This window comes from Elephantulus edwardii, unplaced genomic scaffold, assembly GCF_000299155.1.
Source record: "Elephantulus edwardii isolate Elephantulus edwardi_28Jun2011 unplaced genomic scaffold, EleEdw1.0 scaffold00046, whole genome shotgun sequence".
Taxonomy (NCBI): Eukaryota; Metazoa; Chordata; class Mammalia; order Macroscelidea; family Macroscelididae; genus Elephantulus; species Elephantulus edwardii.
Genome location: NW_006399796.1, coordinates 7,367,193 through 7,379,850, shown reverse-complemented (window position 1 = coordinate 7,379,850; position 12,658 = coordinate 7,367,193). Strand labels below are relative to the sequence as shown.

Below are 12,658 nucleotides of genomic sequence, written 5' to 3'. Positions count from 1 at the left end.
TTCAGGGGGTGGGGAGAAGAACAAACTGGGGAGGAGGGTAGAGAAAACAGTGCAACAATGAATGAATGAAAACCCCAAATCTCTGTAAATGTTCACTAAAACTAATAAAATTTAATAATAATTAAATAAAAAGAAAGCTATCAAATCTTCTGTTATCCTTATTCATGGTCCAACTTCAGATGCATATGAAGCAAATGAAAAGATCATGCAAGCACATGTCAGCCTTGAAACTGACATCCTTGTCCTTGACAGCAGATTTCTCTAATGCTACATATCTTTTGACATCTTGACTGCTGCTACAATGAGTGTTGATTGTGGAGCCAAGTAAAATTAAATCATTGACAACCTCAATCTTTTCTGATTCTGTGGTGAGGATTTTTGTTTTCTCGATGTTGAGGTATGACTCATATTGAAGGCTGCGGTCTTTGATATTCTGTAGTAAGTCTTTCAGGTCTTCACTTTCTGCAAACAAGGCTTTGTTAACTATATAATGCAGGTTTTTGATAGGTCTTGCTCTAGTCCTTATGCCATATCCTTAATACTGTCCAGCTTCTCTAATGATTTGCTCAGCAAACAGATGGAATAGATTTAGAGAAAGGATACACATCCCCGATGCACACATTTCCTGGTTTTAAATCATGCCATGTTTGCTTGTTCTGTTCGAACAACAGCTTCTCTGTCTTGGTAAGATCTTGGTATCTGTAAAATTAAGTGTTCTAATACTTCCATTCTTCTCAATGTAATGTGTAATTTGTTGTGATCCTGTGATGTTAGTCTAAAAGTTGGCTTTATCACAGATTTACTCACAACAGCAAAGAGGCAAAGCAGCCCAAGTGCCCCTCAACAATTAAACAGATAGTGAAATTGTGGTTCAGTCATACAATGACTGTACTACAATTTTTAACAAGACTATCAATTTCTAATGTTAACAGAACATTAAAAACAATCAAGAACACATGAAACACTTAACAACATGGACAAGTCAATAAAACATTATATTGAGTGAAAAATCTCAGCCACAAGAGGACAAAAACTGTGTAAGACCTCTGTTATAAAGACAGGAAAGTTATGGGAGGGATGGAGAGAGCCAGAAACAAACTGGACAGACAATAAACCCTGTAAGGGATTAGGGGAAGGGGAAATCAACTTGGAGCAAATGGACAATATATGTAATGCAGTTAATAACTTGGAACAGGACATGAAAAACTGATAAAATAATTAAGTGGAAAGAGGAGAAGGAGAAAGAGGTTTGGGGAAAAGAGGCTAGACGGGTACGATGAAAGGGAAAGCAAGGTACAGTGAGGATTTGATAAGACGTGAAAAATGGCATTGACCAATTGTAATTAATATTATAAAACAAAATGTATATATGAATGGTTGAAAGAAAACCAATCAAAAAAGAAGGGTGAGGGGAAGAGTAGAACTGTCCCGTAGAGTTTCTAAGACATTAATCTTTATGGAAACAGATTATTCTCCAATGTGACAAATTACTCTTCCAGAGATTAGCTGGTGGATCTGAATGACCAAATTATCATTTACTAGCTGAGCCCTTAAACCACTGTGACTCTTTAATAAGCACTTACTCTTATATTCTGTGAAGTCAGAACCAACTCACGGCTGAGCCTCCAATATGTTTTCAAAGGCTATAAATATCACAGAAAGAGACTGACTGCACATTTTTCTCCCATGGAGCAGCTGGTAGATTTGAAACATCTCCCTTTGGTTTGGCAGTGCAAACGCCTAACCTATTAGGTCACCAGAGCTCCCAAACAAGTATTAGGGAGTAGAAATTATACATAAAAAAAGACACAAAGCATTTCACCCAAGCATGTAGTTAGGAGATAGCTGATCATTGACCTTTGAACTGGAAATCTAAATGAGAACTCTATCTTATAAATACTAAACAATCAAGATGTTAAGCTGTGGTATATTCGCACAATGGAATACTATGCTGCATTAAAAAACAAGGAACTCATGCAATATTATTCAAAATGGTTGACTCTGGAGAACATTATGCTGAGTGAAATATCCCAGTCACAAAAGGACAAATATTACATGATGCCACTGTTGTAGAATGGGACTGTCCTTGGGGTTGGGGAGAGACTGAGTAAGATGGGTTCAATAACGTATACTGCACTGAAACAGAGGAGGGAGAAAACTGTTTAAAAGAGATATATAACTAGGTATTTCTGTCATCACAGGAGACTAGAGTGAGGGCTACATGGTGGAGGGGACCTGGGGGAGGGTTTGTAAAACAATGAAAGAATCTTCTCTTTTACTTTTCCATAATTTTTGACTCATGTACTTATAACTTGTTAGTCAAATTTGTGTCTTCTAGGTTGCAACACCCCCATGATACATCTTCAAGGATATGAACATGTACGGCCAAGCACAGTCAATAAGAGTGCATCTAAATTCCAAAATCAATCTCCATAATAGTCTGTGTGTTTCCTACTGCCAAAGGGGCCCTTTAGAGTAGTGAGAGAAGATCTTCACCCTGAAACCCACAGCGTCCCTTTTCAGCAGGAAGTAGCTAAGAGAATACGCCATCCCCTTTTCCTTATGACTCAGGGTGAAGTCTCTCTCAGGGAGGAGTGATAGGGAATGGCAAAGGACACACTGAAGAAGATTAATCAGAACTGGCTTTGACAAGCACTGTCGCATTTGGACAAGAACAAACTGGGAGGAAGGTAGAGAGAATAGTGCAACAATGAATGAATGGAAACCCAAAATCTCTGTAAATGTTTATGAAAATTAATAAAATATTATTATAGGGAAAAAAAGATGTTGTTGCTGTTATGTGCTGTTAAGTCAAATATGACTCATAGTGGTCCTATGCACAATAGCTCTGAACCTTGCTCTATCCTGAGTCAATCTCACTGTTTTGATAAAAGGGAGGTCGACATTTCATTTAAACGGAAAGTCATTAAGTGCAGTTCATTGTAATTTGAACATGGCATAAGTCTGAGACTACCCGTGCAGTGATCCTCAATTTATCATAGCATCATTCATAATGAAAGAAAAATTCTGTCTATAAAGAACAGAGATTTCTTGTCTTGTTAAAAAGTAGTTACTTTTTATGCTATGCTAGAAATTGAAGTTGTAGGTTTTTTTACATGATCTTTGAGCAAAACTAAGTAAGGCAGAAAATATTATCTATAATATATAGTACTTTACCAAATAAAATTGACTGAAGATACAAAAATTCAATTTTGTAAACAATGATGTAAGTTGTTATTCCCATGTTACATGCTTCTTAAAGATGTGATGAACAGATTTCTTTAACTCCAAGAGTGCACGTAGAAATATCATTTCACTAAAAAAATTCTGAATGTTATTCTTTTTTTAAATTTTTCCCCCAAGTGTTACTTTTAGAAGGTACAATTAATATGCACAGCAAAGCACATATGCAGAACTGCTAGCTGTATTATATTTCACTTAACTTCACTCTTTATACTTATTTGCCAAAGTATTTAAAAGAAATGCGAGCTGAGTAGGTAACTTCCCAAATACAGAGGCATTCAATTCACTGTAGTGGTATAAAAGCTTGTATTCCCCTATATACAGCTTTCTAGACTTTGCGTCTATCCTAATTGGCATTGATGTGGGTGGTTTCAACAGTATATTCTGCCCTGTAAGAAGTAAGCTCAAACTCCACTCTGACATTCTAAACAACTCCTGTTACTGCAGACACTTAAGCTTTATATGTAATTGATTGAAAGTCCACTTGATTATCTGAAATAGTCTTAGTTGTGATCCATTAAAATACACGTTTTCCATTTGTCTTGTTTATGAAACATTTAGAACAAAAAAGAAACTGCCTCAGATGGATCCAGATGGGGTTAAGACACTAGATGGCAGTTCGTGTGAAGAATAAAACGTCACAAAACCACAATAGAGAATGTTCTTTTCTTTTTATTTGTGATTTGAAGTTTAGCTTCATTAGATAATGGGAATATAATCTCAAAATCGCAAGGCAATTAATGACCAAAATGAATTAGTTCTTTGGTATGCTCATTTGCTGATTCTTTATAAGTCATTCTTTTCTCTCTCCACTGTATGAAAATTCAAACTCACTGCTATAAAGAAGGCTATGGCTTACTGGAGACCCTCCACCAGGTTTCCATGGCTATAAATCACACAAGAGGAGATCGCCCATTTTTCTTCTGTTCAGTGGCTAGTGGATTCAAACCACCAGAGAAGCGGGGCCTTTGGGTTAGCAACACAACTCTATACACATTATCAGAGCTCCATTAGTTCACTAAGGAATCACAAAAAGTAGAAATGCTATAGCTTTGGAGGACCCAGCCCTCACTCAGTCACCTTGATGGCCAGGCCGGCTGGAGTCAACTTCTCAGTATTTCGCTCATTGAGGCAATCTTCTCCCATCAAAGAAGTGAGGTGCTGCAGACATTCTGCGTGTCCCTGGGATGCGGCAATATGCAACAGATTGTTTCCACTGTCGTCATGAATTTTGTCCAGATTGTCTGCTGCTAAATGTGGCTGTACAAACAGTAAGAGAAGAAAACCTCAGTCAGTAAATCAGAATGGCACGCTGTGGGGCCTTTGCTCTGGGCATGGGGAAGAAGAGATGAAACTCCAGCAACTCTGGTGGCAGTCGTGGGGATCTAATAAACCAGTGTTCCTTGCTATTCTAATTATTTGCTATTACATTCTTTGAATAGAAAACACTTTGGAACACTAGTTACCAAGAGACATGTATCTTCATGGGGGACATGGAGACAGGGCTAGAGCTACAGAACTTGTTCAAGCGAGTTTGAAGCAACAGCAATGAAATCTAAATTAATTGAGAATTTCCTTGTCCTGTCCTCCTCTTGACCACCAAGTCCTCAGGGCTCAATGTGTGTTTTATTCTATATTGTAGAACTGTTTCATGAATAAACTGTCTTAGCTGTTTGCTTGGCCCTAAATTAGAGAACTGACCTTTTGATTGTAAACTGCAGGATAGCTGAAGATACTGATGCTTTCTGAGGTTGCCTAGACACGTGATCTCCAAATTTACTCCTGGAGGCTACCCTGGGTTTGATATTCTGTTTGCAATTAGCTGCTAACCAAAAGCTTGGAAGTTCAAACTCACCCAGTAGTACAGGGGAAGGAAAGTCTGGCAATCTCCTTCTCTGAAGAATATACGAGGGGGGAAAAAATAAATCTCAAAACAAATCACAAATATCAAACCAAAAAACCTTTATGGAGTAGTTTGACGTTATAACAGGCAGGTGAAAATGAATTAGAAATTACTCAATGGTAACAGATAGTGAAGCTTTCTCCCCCAACTGGATTAGTTTCGCAAGGGGAACTGAAAGGTGTTATCATTTGGGAAACATGAAAACACAGAAATAATAAAAGGAAAAGAACAAGCCAAAGAGAAATAGAAAGAAAAAAAACGGGGGAAAAATTTTCCAGAGTATCTTTTCTTTTTACTATTAGTAAAACTATTTAATCTTATTACCAATTAAAGTAATCAGAGTAGAGAGTGTGGTAATAGACCAAGCACACTCCACTTAACCTAACTTTGGTCTTATACTAAAATCACTGTTGCCAAGACGCTGTAATTTTTCTAAATGGGACTTTAATTAACATCATTATATCCAGCCAGGTTTGCTACCGTTTGATCCAAATTGGGAGGCCAGAATATAACAATATAGTCAGATGGACTGCTATTTCTGCTTAGCTCTTTCTGAGTCTGAGCCTACTAGACTTTTCTTACATCATGTTACTCTATGTCTAGAGACTTTGAAAAAGATTCTTCCTGTTCCCTAGAGATGCAGAGCTGGAACTCTGTGTGGGTCAGAGGGCATGTGGCAGACAAACGCTATGGTAAGCTTCTATCTGCAGATGATTTTCAAACACGCTGGTTCAAGTCTTTTGAATAAAGATCAGGACAAAACAGAAAACCCTCTGTTAGCATATCTGGCAGGTTTACCGTCAGCAAGGAGCTGACAAATAACTGAGTGAGAGAGTTGGAAGTCTTATGAAAAGGAAAAGGAAAGGCAAGTCAAGTTGAAGAAAGTGCAGGACTTGCTTTTGGTTTTGTTTTAGATTAAGTGTCTTTATTCCAGTTGACTCAATGCAAAGTTAAATGAAACACTATCCCTTCAAAAGCCATTTTTATCTCCTGTGTTCATCTCCTCACTTCTTTCTTTTAAAACTCAAAAGGTTCACACCCTCTCATCAACTAAAACCATAAAGAAAGAACAAATAAAAGGAGGAACAAATCCATCATCCTACTGTCTGGGGTGATGCGGGTTGGTGTTTCATAATTAGTGAGACTGGCTCAGGACAGGAAAGGGTTCAGAGCTGCTGTACACAGGGTCGCTATACATCCAGGCGACTCAACAGCACACAACAACAATAGCAGCATCATACTATATTGTTTTTTGTATTGAAGCCTTTTGTTTAGAGTCAACAAGACCTCAGGGAGGGCCTTTGTATTTAAAAGTCAGTTGATATTATATTATGGAGGAACATTCTTCTAAGTGGTACAGCACTCTTCTGATAATATACTGTATGGAGGTAACCTGGGGTTGCTGTGATGCTGAACTTTGTGCCACTGGGGTGTCAAATGACATAATGGTAACCCATGGTGAACAGTGTTTGGTGGAGCTCCCAGTTTAAGGCAGGTTTGGAAGAAGGAGTGGCATCCATTTCCTAAACTATATGCCTCTGGAAACTATGAATTTCAATAAACGATGATATTTATAGAAAAGCTTCAGGACTTTTTCATAGGGTCACTATGAGTTACTCAGCAATCAACAACACCACAATTACTGTCACTGATAGAGTTGACTGAAATGAAGTCTCTAGATCATTAATAAAGAACTAGAGTATACTTACAAGGAGAGAGATCTGTCCTTCTTTAACGATGTTCAAGATGCTTTTTGCTTTTTTGAGGTACTCACTTCTTTCTTCTGCGCCTTGGGAACAAGTCCAATTCAAGCCACTGACTTGCTCTTCAGGTTTGGGTTCTGCGGCTGAGGCCTGCAGATGGAAAGCCCTGTGCTGGCAGTCTGGCATCGCCTTCTCAGCTTTTCGGCTAGGAGGGTCATTAAAGGTCTTATGTAGGAAGTCCTTGTTCTGGTTTTCAGGCTCATATGTGGGGCCACACTTAACAAGAGGGGCCGCGCTCTCGGGCTCTTCAGTGGAAAGCTTGTTCTTGTCACGGATAACTGATGAGGCTTTCCTCAAGTGAGGGCTTTTCACAGGGGAAAGAACGCAAAATGGTGTCAGGTTGCATGGTAAGTTCTCAGCACTTCCAGCTTTTCCAGAAAGGCCATTGATGGTGGTACATAAACCCAAAATCCTTTTTTCTGAAGTAACCTTGGTAAGAGAGGCAAGTTGCTGACTGGATTTAATGTAAGGCACATCCAGAATCTCATCCATGTCAAGGTCGTAATGCTCCAGTTCGCCCAGCAACGTGCTGGGCTCAGTGCCCTTCCCTGGCAAGCTGCCCTCCCCATCTCCAGCACTGAGCTCCTCAGGCTGAGGCCCTGGCTCACATTCCTCCCCTTTCTGGAACTCCACCTTCTGATTCTTTTGCTCCTCATTTTCACTGTTCTCCAGAGTCTCTGGCTGATGCTTCAGTGGGGAGACCCGCTTCACCGGGCGGAACTTGCTGTATACATCGGCAATTCCTGTGGGCTTCTGTGTGTTTGTGATAAGAGTCGAGACACTGCAATTCCAGCTAGAGCTAGAAACTAATTAAAAAAAATTAAAAGAGAATATTAGAGAAATGCTGAACACATTTTAATCAGGCAGGGAGACATGCTAAACTCAAGTTATGCCCAAAGTAAGCTCCTGTTTAAGGAGACAATTCATACATACCATTGGAAAACAATGAATGGCAAGATTATATTAGCTCAAATTTAATGAAAAGAATTGAAAAAGCAGATGGCCAAGGAAAAATAAACTCAGATATTTAAGTATATTTCTCGAATAGATCCACTTCCTTGGAATACTAAAGCAGTATTCCAATACTTAAAATACAAAATATATGTCTATTCTAACAGAATAAGGAGGTAGGATCATCTGTGTTAAATAAACTTCCACACTAAGTTGAGGACCTAATAAATGTGTGTGTGTACGCACACACATTCAATCACCCCAATCCTATCCTCCCACATACACATGAACTTCTAATGCTTAAGAAGCCTACCAGAAAGAAGGGGTAAGTTATTTAATACTGGGCAACTTCAAATTGTGATCATTTAGATGATTGATTACATGTTCTGTTAGATGGGTTAAGGAAAGAATGGAAGGAACCTGTGGGTGGTTGCTGGCTGGATTGGGAGGCAAACCACTGTGGAGGAGATAAGCCTATATTTTAGAGTGGGCATCCCAGGCAACCAGGTTACAGAGGTACTACGATGCTTTATGTCACATAAAATAGCAACACAGTATGTTAACACTTCATATGGTAATGCACTCTGTTCAAATTTAATTGTGCCTTCAAATGGCAGAGAAGCTGAAGACAAAAAGGAGGTGAAGGAAGTTGTTAAGGGAAGAGGGAGTAGGCAGACTGGGTTTTTCTCATATCTGGGCAAAGTTTACATGAAGATCATGTGTTTGTTTGAATTTGAGTCAGTGCCTGGGTGAGGCGGAATATAAAGTGAAACAAACAGGTAGGCACATATGGAGATGGAAGATAAGAAGCCTGACCTGTCCAATTTAGTCTCATATGAGAGCCCCCTGCCTTGCCCCCCTCCATTCCTCCTCTGAGGAGCAGCCACAGGGAACAACAAGTCTCCTCAGCTTCGAGGACGCGGCCACCTCTCTAGGGATCTCTTTGTGGCTGTCAGACAGGCCAGCAACTCGAGAACCTGCAGATCATTGCTGTATAGGTTTCTACTTAGTTTTCACTATCCTCTATCGATAGGAAACACCGATAATCTAGTGAATAGGGAGTGGCTCTGCCAACACAAAAGTGGGCTGTTTGAATCCACCAGATGCTACAAGGGAAAAAGACAGGCAATCTCTTCCTGGATAATTTTTGGGCTCTGGAAATCCACTGGAGGTCAGCTATGAGATAGTTCCAACTCGATGGCAATGTGTGTGTGTAAGTGTGTGTATGTGTGTGAGTGAGAGAGAGTGTGAGCGTGCATTAACTTATACCAACAAATTGTTTGTATACAACAGATTTTAGGACTTCAAACTAGGAACTTTTTATTCTCCCCTGGAACAATAATAGGCAGGAGTTTAAAGCATGTGCACATACTAGTTTTAATGCTCTTGGGCAAAGAATTAACTATGTTTACTTGGGTAATGTAACTTCTGTAACAGTTCCTGATTCTTGGGGTGGAAATAATATCAAAGCTATTGATGATGTTGTTGTTATGTACCATCGAGCCGCTTGCGACTCATAGAGACCCTATGTACAACAGCCCTAAACCCTGTTCTGTCCTGTGCCAATCTGTCTCCAACACACCCACCCCGATTACCCTAGTCATTGAATCAATCCACCTCTTAGAGGGTCTTCCCCTCCTGCACTGTTCCTCTACCCTCCCAAACATGACGTCCTTCTCCAAGAACTGGCCCCTCCTTGCAACATGTCCAAAGTATGTCAGACGAAGCCTCAAAATCCTTGACTCCAAGGTTTAAACCTCTCTAGGATTAACCTGTTCATTTTCTTAGCACTCTATAGTACATTCAATACTCTTCTCCAACACCACAGCTCAAAGGCATCCATTCTCCTCCTATCTTCCCTAGTCATTGTCTGGCTCTCTGATGCATAGAAAGTGATAGCCAAGTGATTATATCAGGCACACCTTTGCCTCCAGAGTGACATCATTGCTCTTCAGTGCTCTGGAGAGGTCCCTCACAGCTGACTTTCCCATCACAATATGTGTTTTTATTTCCTGGCTGCTGGTGCCAAGAGTGTTGACTGTGGAGCCAAGCAAACTAAAGCTGTGAAAAATCTTAATCTCTTCACCATCCATCCGATGCTGCCAATTGGTCCAGTGGTGAGAATCTTTGTCTTCTTGACATTGAGCCTCAATCCATATTGGAGGCTGCAGTCCTTGACCCTCTGCAGTAGGTGCCTCAGGCCCTCCTCAGTTTCAGCAAGCAGGGTTGTGTCATCTGCATAATGTAGATTGTTGATGGATCTTCCACCAATCGTGATGTCACACATCTACTTATACAGCCCAGCCTCCAGGATAAACTCTTTAAATCTGTACCACTGGCCATTATTTATTGGAATGGGTCTCATACCATTGTTATAGGTCCTAAAGTGATTCAATGAAGTTCTGAAACCGAGCACACACACACTCTCACTCTCTTTTCTCCTCTCCTCTCCTCTCTTCTCCTCTCCCTCTCCTCCTTCCCCTCCCTGCTTCGCTCTCTCTTTCTCTCTCCTTTCCCCCTCCATCTCATTGCTTGTAGAGTTGCAACCAGGTTTCTGAAACTATAAATTATTTGGGAAGAGATTGTTCATCTTTCTCCCAAAGAGTTGATGGATTCAAGGCACCAGAGTTACAGCCTTTGGGTTAACAGCACACTGCACTGAAGAACTGCTTAATTATTTGCATGAAAACAGTCTAGAATAAAAGTTGCATAATAAAGTAGACTGAGGGCAGGAAATTGTACAACAATGAAAGATTTTTTTTTTTCCCAGAGAAAAGCAAACTGGGCGGGGGTGAGGGGTAGGCAGGGAGGAAAATGTGTAACAATGAATGAATGGAAATCTAAGTTCTCTATAAACTTTCATTAAAGTCTCAATGAAAAAAAAATCCCCCCAAAAAAGTACAACTCCCTATGAACAACAAAGTCAGGACTAAGGTGGTGCAAACAGGTTTTACAAGGAAGGACACTATATGGTAAATGGATTCTTTTTCTTTCTTGTTGTTTTGTACTGTCAAATCGAAACCGGCCCGACCCAAAGCTGACCCTCTGGTGGGTTTTCAGAGGCAGTTAATTGCACAGGAAGAAATTGCGCATTCTTCTACCATGTGGCCTTGAACTGTGTGCCTTTGGGATTGCAGTTCAATGTCTTGCCACTAGGGCGCCCGAGCTCTCCTCTTTTTCTTAGCGGACTGTAATTTTGCATAGCAGTTCAGAGGATCTGCACTACACTGTCCACCTTCTGAGACCCTTCTTGTTCTGGAAGTTTAGAATGTAGGAGCTGAACACTATGAGTTAAAGAAAGACTTAATTCATTCTACCAAGAAACAGGTGTAACAGGAACATGTCAGAAGAGAAAGAAGCTATCTTGATGCTCGTAGGATACTGTTTCTTCCTTTTAGTTGACTCTTGGTTATAGACAGTATCTGGTACAGGTCAGTGAATTAACAAATGCTAACAATTTGAATTTTAATATTAACTAGTAAAGCATATTAAAAGTCTATTCTTAAATGCCTAAAGTATGTTGTTGTTATTGTTATGTGCCATTGAGTCACCTCCAACACATAGTGACCCTACGTACAACAGCATTAAACTCTGCTCTATCCTATGCCAGTCTCACTGTCTCTGACACCCTTACCCCCATTAGCCCAGCCACTGAATCAATCCATCTCATCAAGGGTCTTCCTCTCCTGCGCTGACCTTCCACCCTCCCAAGCATGATGTCCCTCTCCAAGGACTGGTCCTGCCTTGCAACATGTCCAAAGTATGTCAGACGAAGCTTCAGAATCCTTGCCTACCAGAAGCAGCCTGGCTTCACCATTCCAGGATGAACTTGTTTGTTCTCCTAGAAGTCCACAGTATATTCACTACTCTTCTCCAGCACCACAGCTCAAAGGCATGAATTCGCCTTCTGTCATCCCTAGTCATTGGCCTGTATCAGGTGCCCCTTAGTTTCCAGACTGACATCATTATACTTCAGTATTTTGGAGAGGTCTCTGACAGCAGACTTTCCCAATGCAATAAGTCTTTTAATTTCCTGGCTTCTGGTGCCAAGAGTCTTGATTATAGAGCCAAGCAAACTAAAGCTGTGAACAATCTCAATCTCTTCACCATCTATCAAGATGCTGTCAATTGGCCCAGTGTTGAGAATCTTTGTTTTCTTGATATTCAGCTTCAGTCCATATTGAAGGCTGCAGTTCTTGACATTCTGCAGCAGGTAATTCAGGTCCTCCTCAGTTTCAGCAAGCAGGTTGTTTCAGCATAACGCAGATTGTTGGTGAGTCTTCCTCCAATCCTGGTGCCACATTTCTCCTCATAGCACCCAGCCTCCCAAATAATCTGCCCAAAATAGGGAAGGGTGTACACCAGGGATGTGTCCTATCTCCATACGTTTTCTATCTATATGCCTTAAGTATATCCTTAAGGATTTACAGTATAATTTCATAAGGACAAAAATTCTATTAATAAACTCAAAGAGGTGATTAATACCAGAAGAAACAAGAGTTCCAAAATTTATTTATGAAATGCACATTTGTAAAAGCAAAGACTCATTCCAGTTGTTGTTGTTACTGTGTGCTGTCAAATTAGAACTGACCCATGGCTGGCCCTCAAGAGGATTTTAAGAAGTAATAAATCTCACTGGAAGAGATTGTTGTTGTTATGTGCCATCAAGTCATTTGCGACTCATAGTGACCCTATGTACAACAGCCCTAAACCCTGCTCTATCCTGTGCCAATTGCACTGCCTCTGACACACCCATCCTGATTACCCCAGTCACTGAATCAATCCACCTCATAGAGGA

The 12,658-nt window shown here is 40.3% G+C and overlaps 1 protein-coding gene across 1 annotated transcript in view; it reads right to left on the bottom strand.

Annotated features, from left to right (window-relative positions):
• SNCAIP (synuclein, alpha interacting protein) overlaps positions 1–12,658 on the bottom strand; it is a 139,657-nt gene that overhangs the window by 78,964 nt on the left and 48,035 nt on the right. Inside the window, exons 3-4 of the mRNA XM_006885995.1 lie at positions 6,856–7,715; positions 4,324–4,503 (exon numbers count right to left, since the gene is read on the bottom strand). Of these exons, the coding sequence (XP_006886057.1) occupies positions 4,324–4,503; positions 6,856–7,715 (1,040 nt within the window). The remainder of the gene's footprint in view (positions 1–4,323; positions 4,504–6,855; positions 7,716–12,658) is intronic.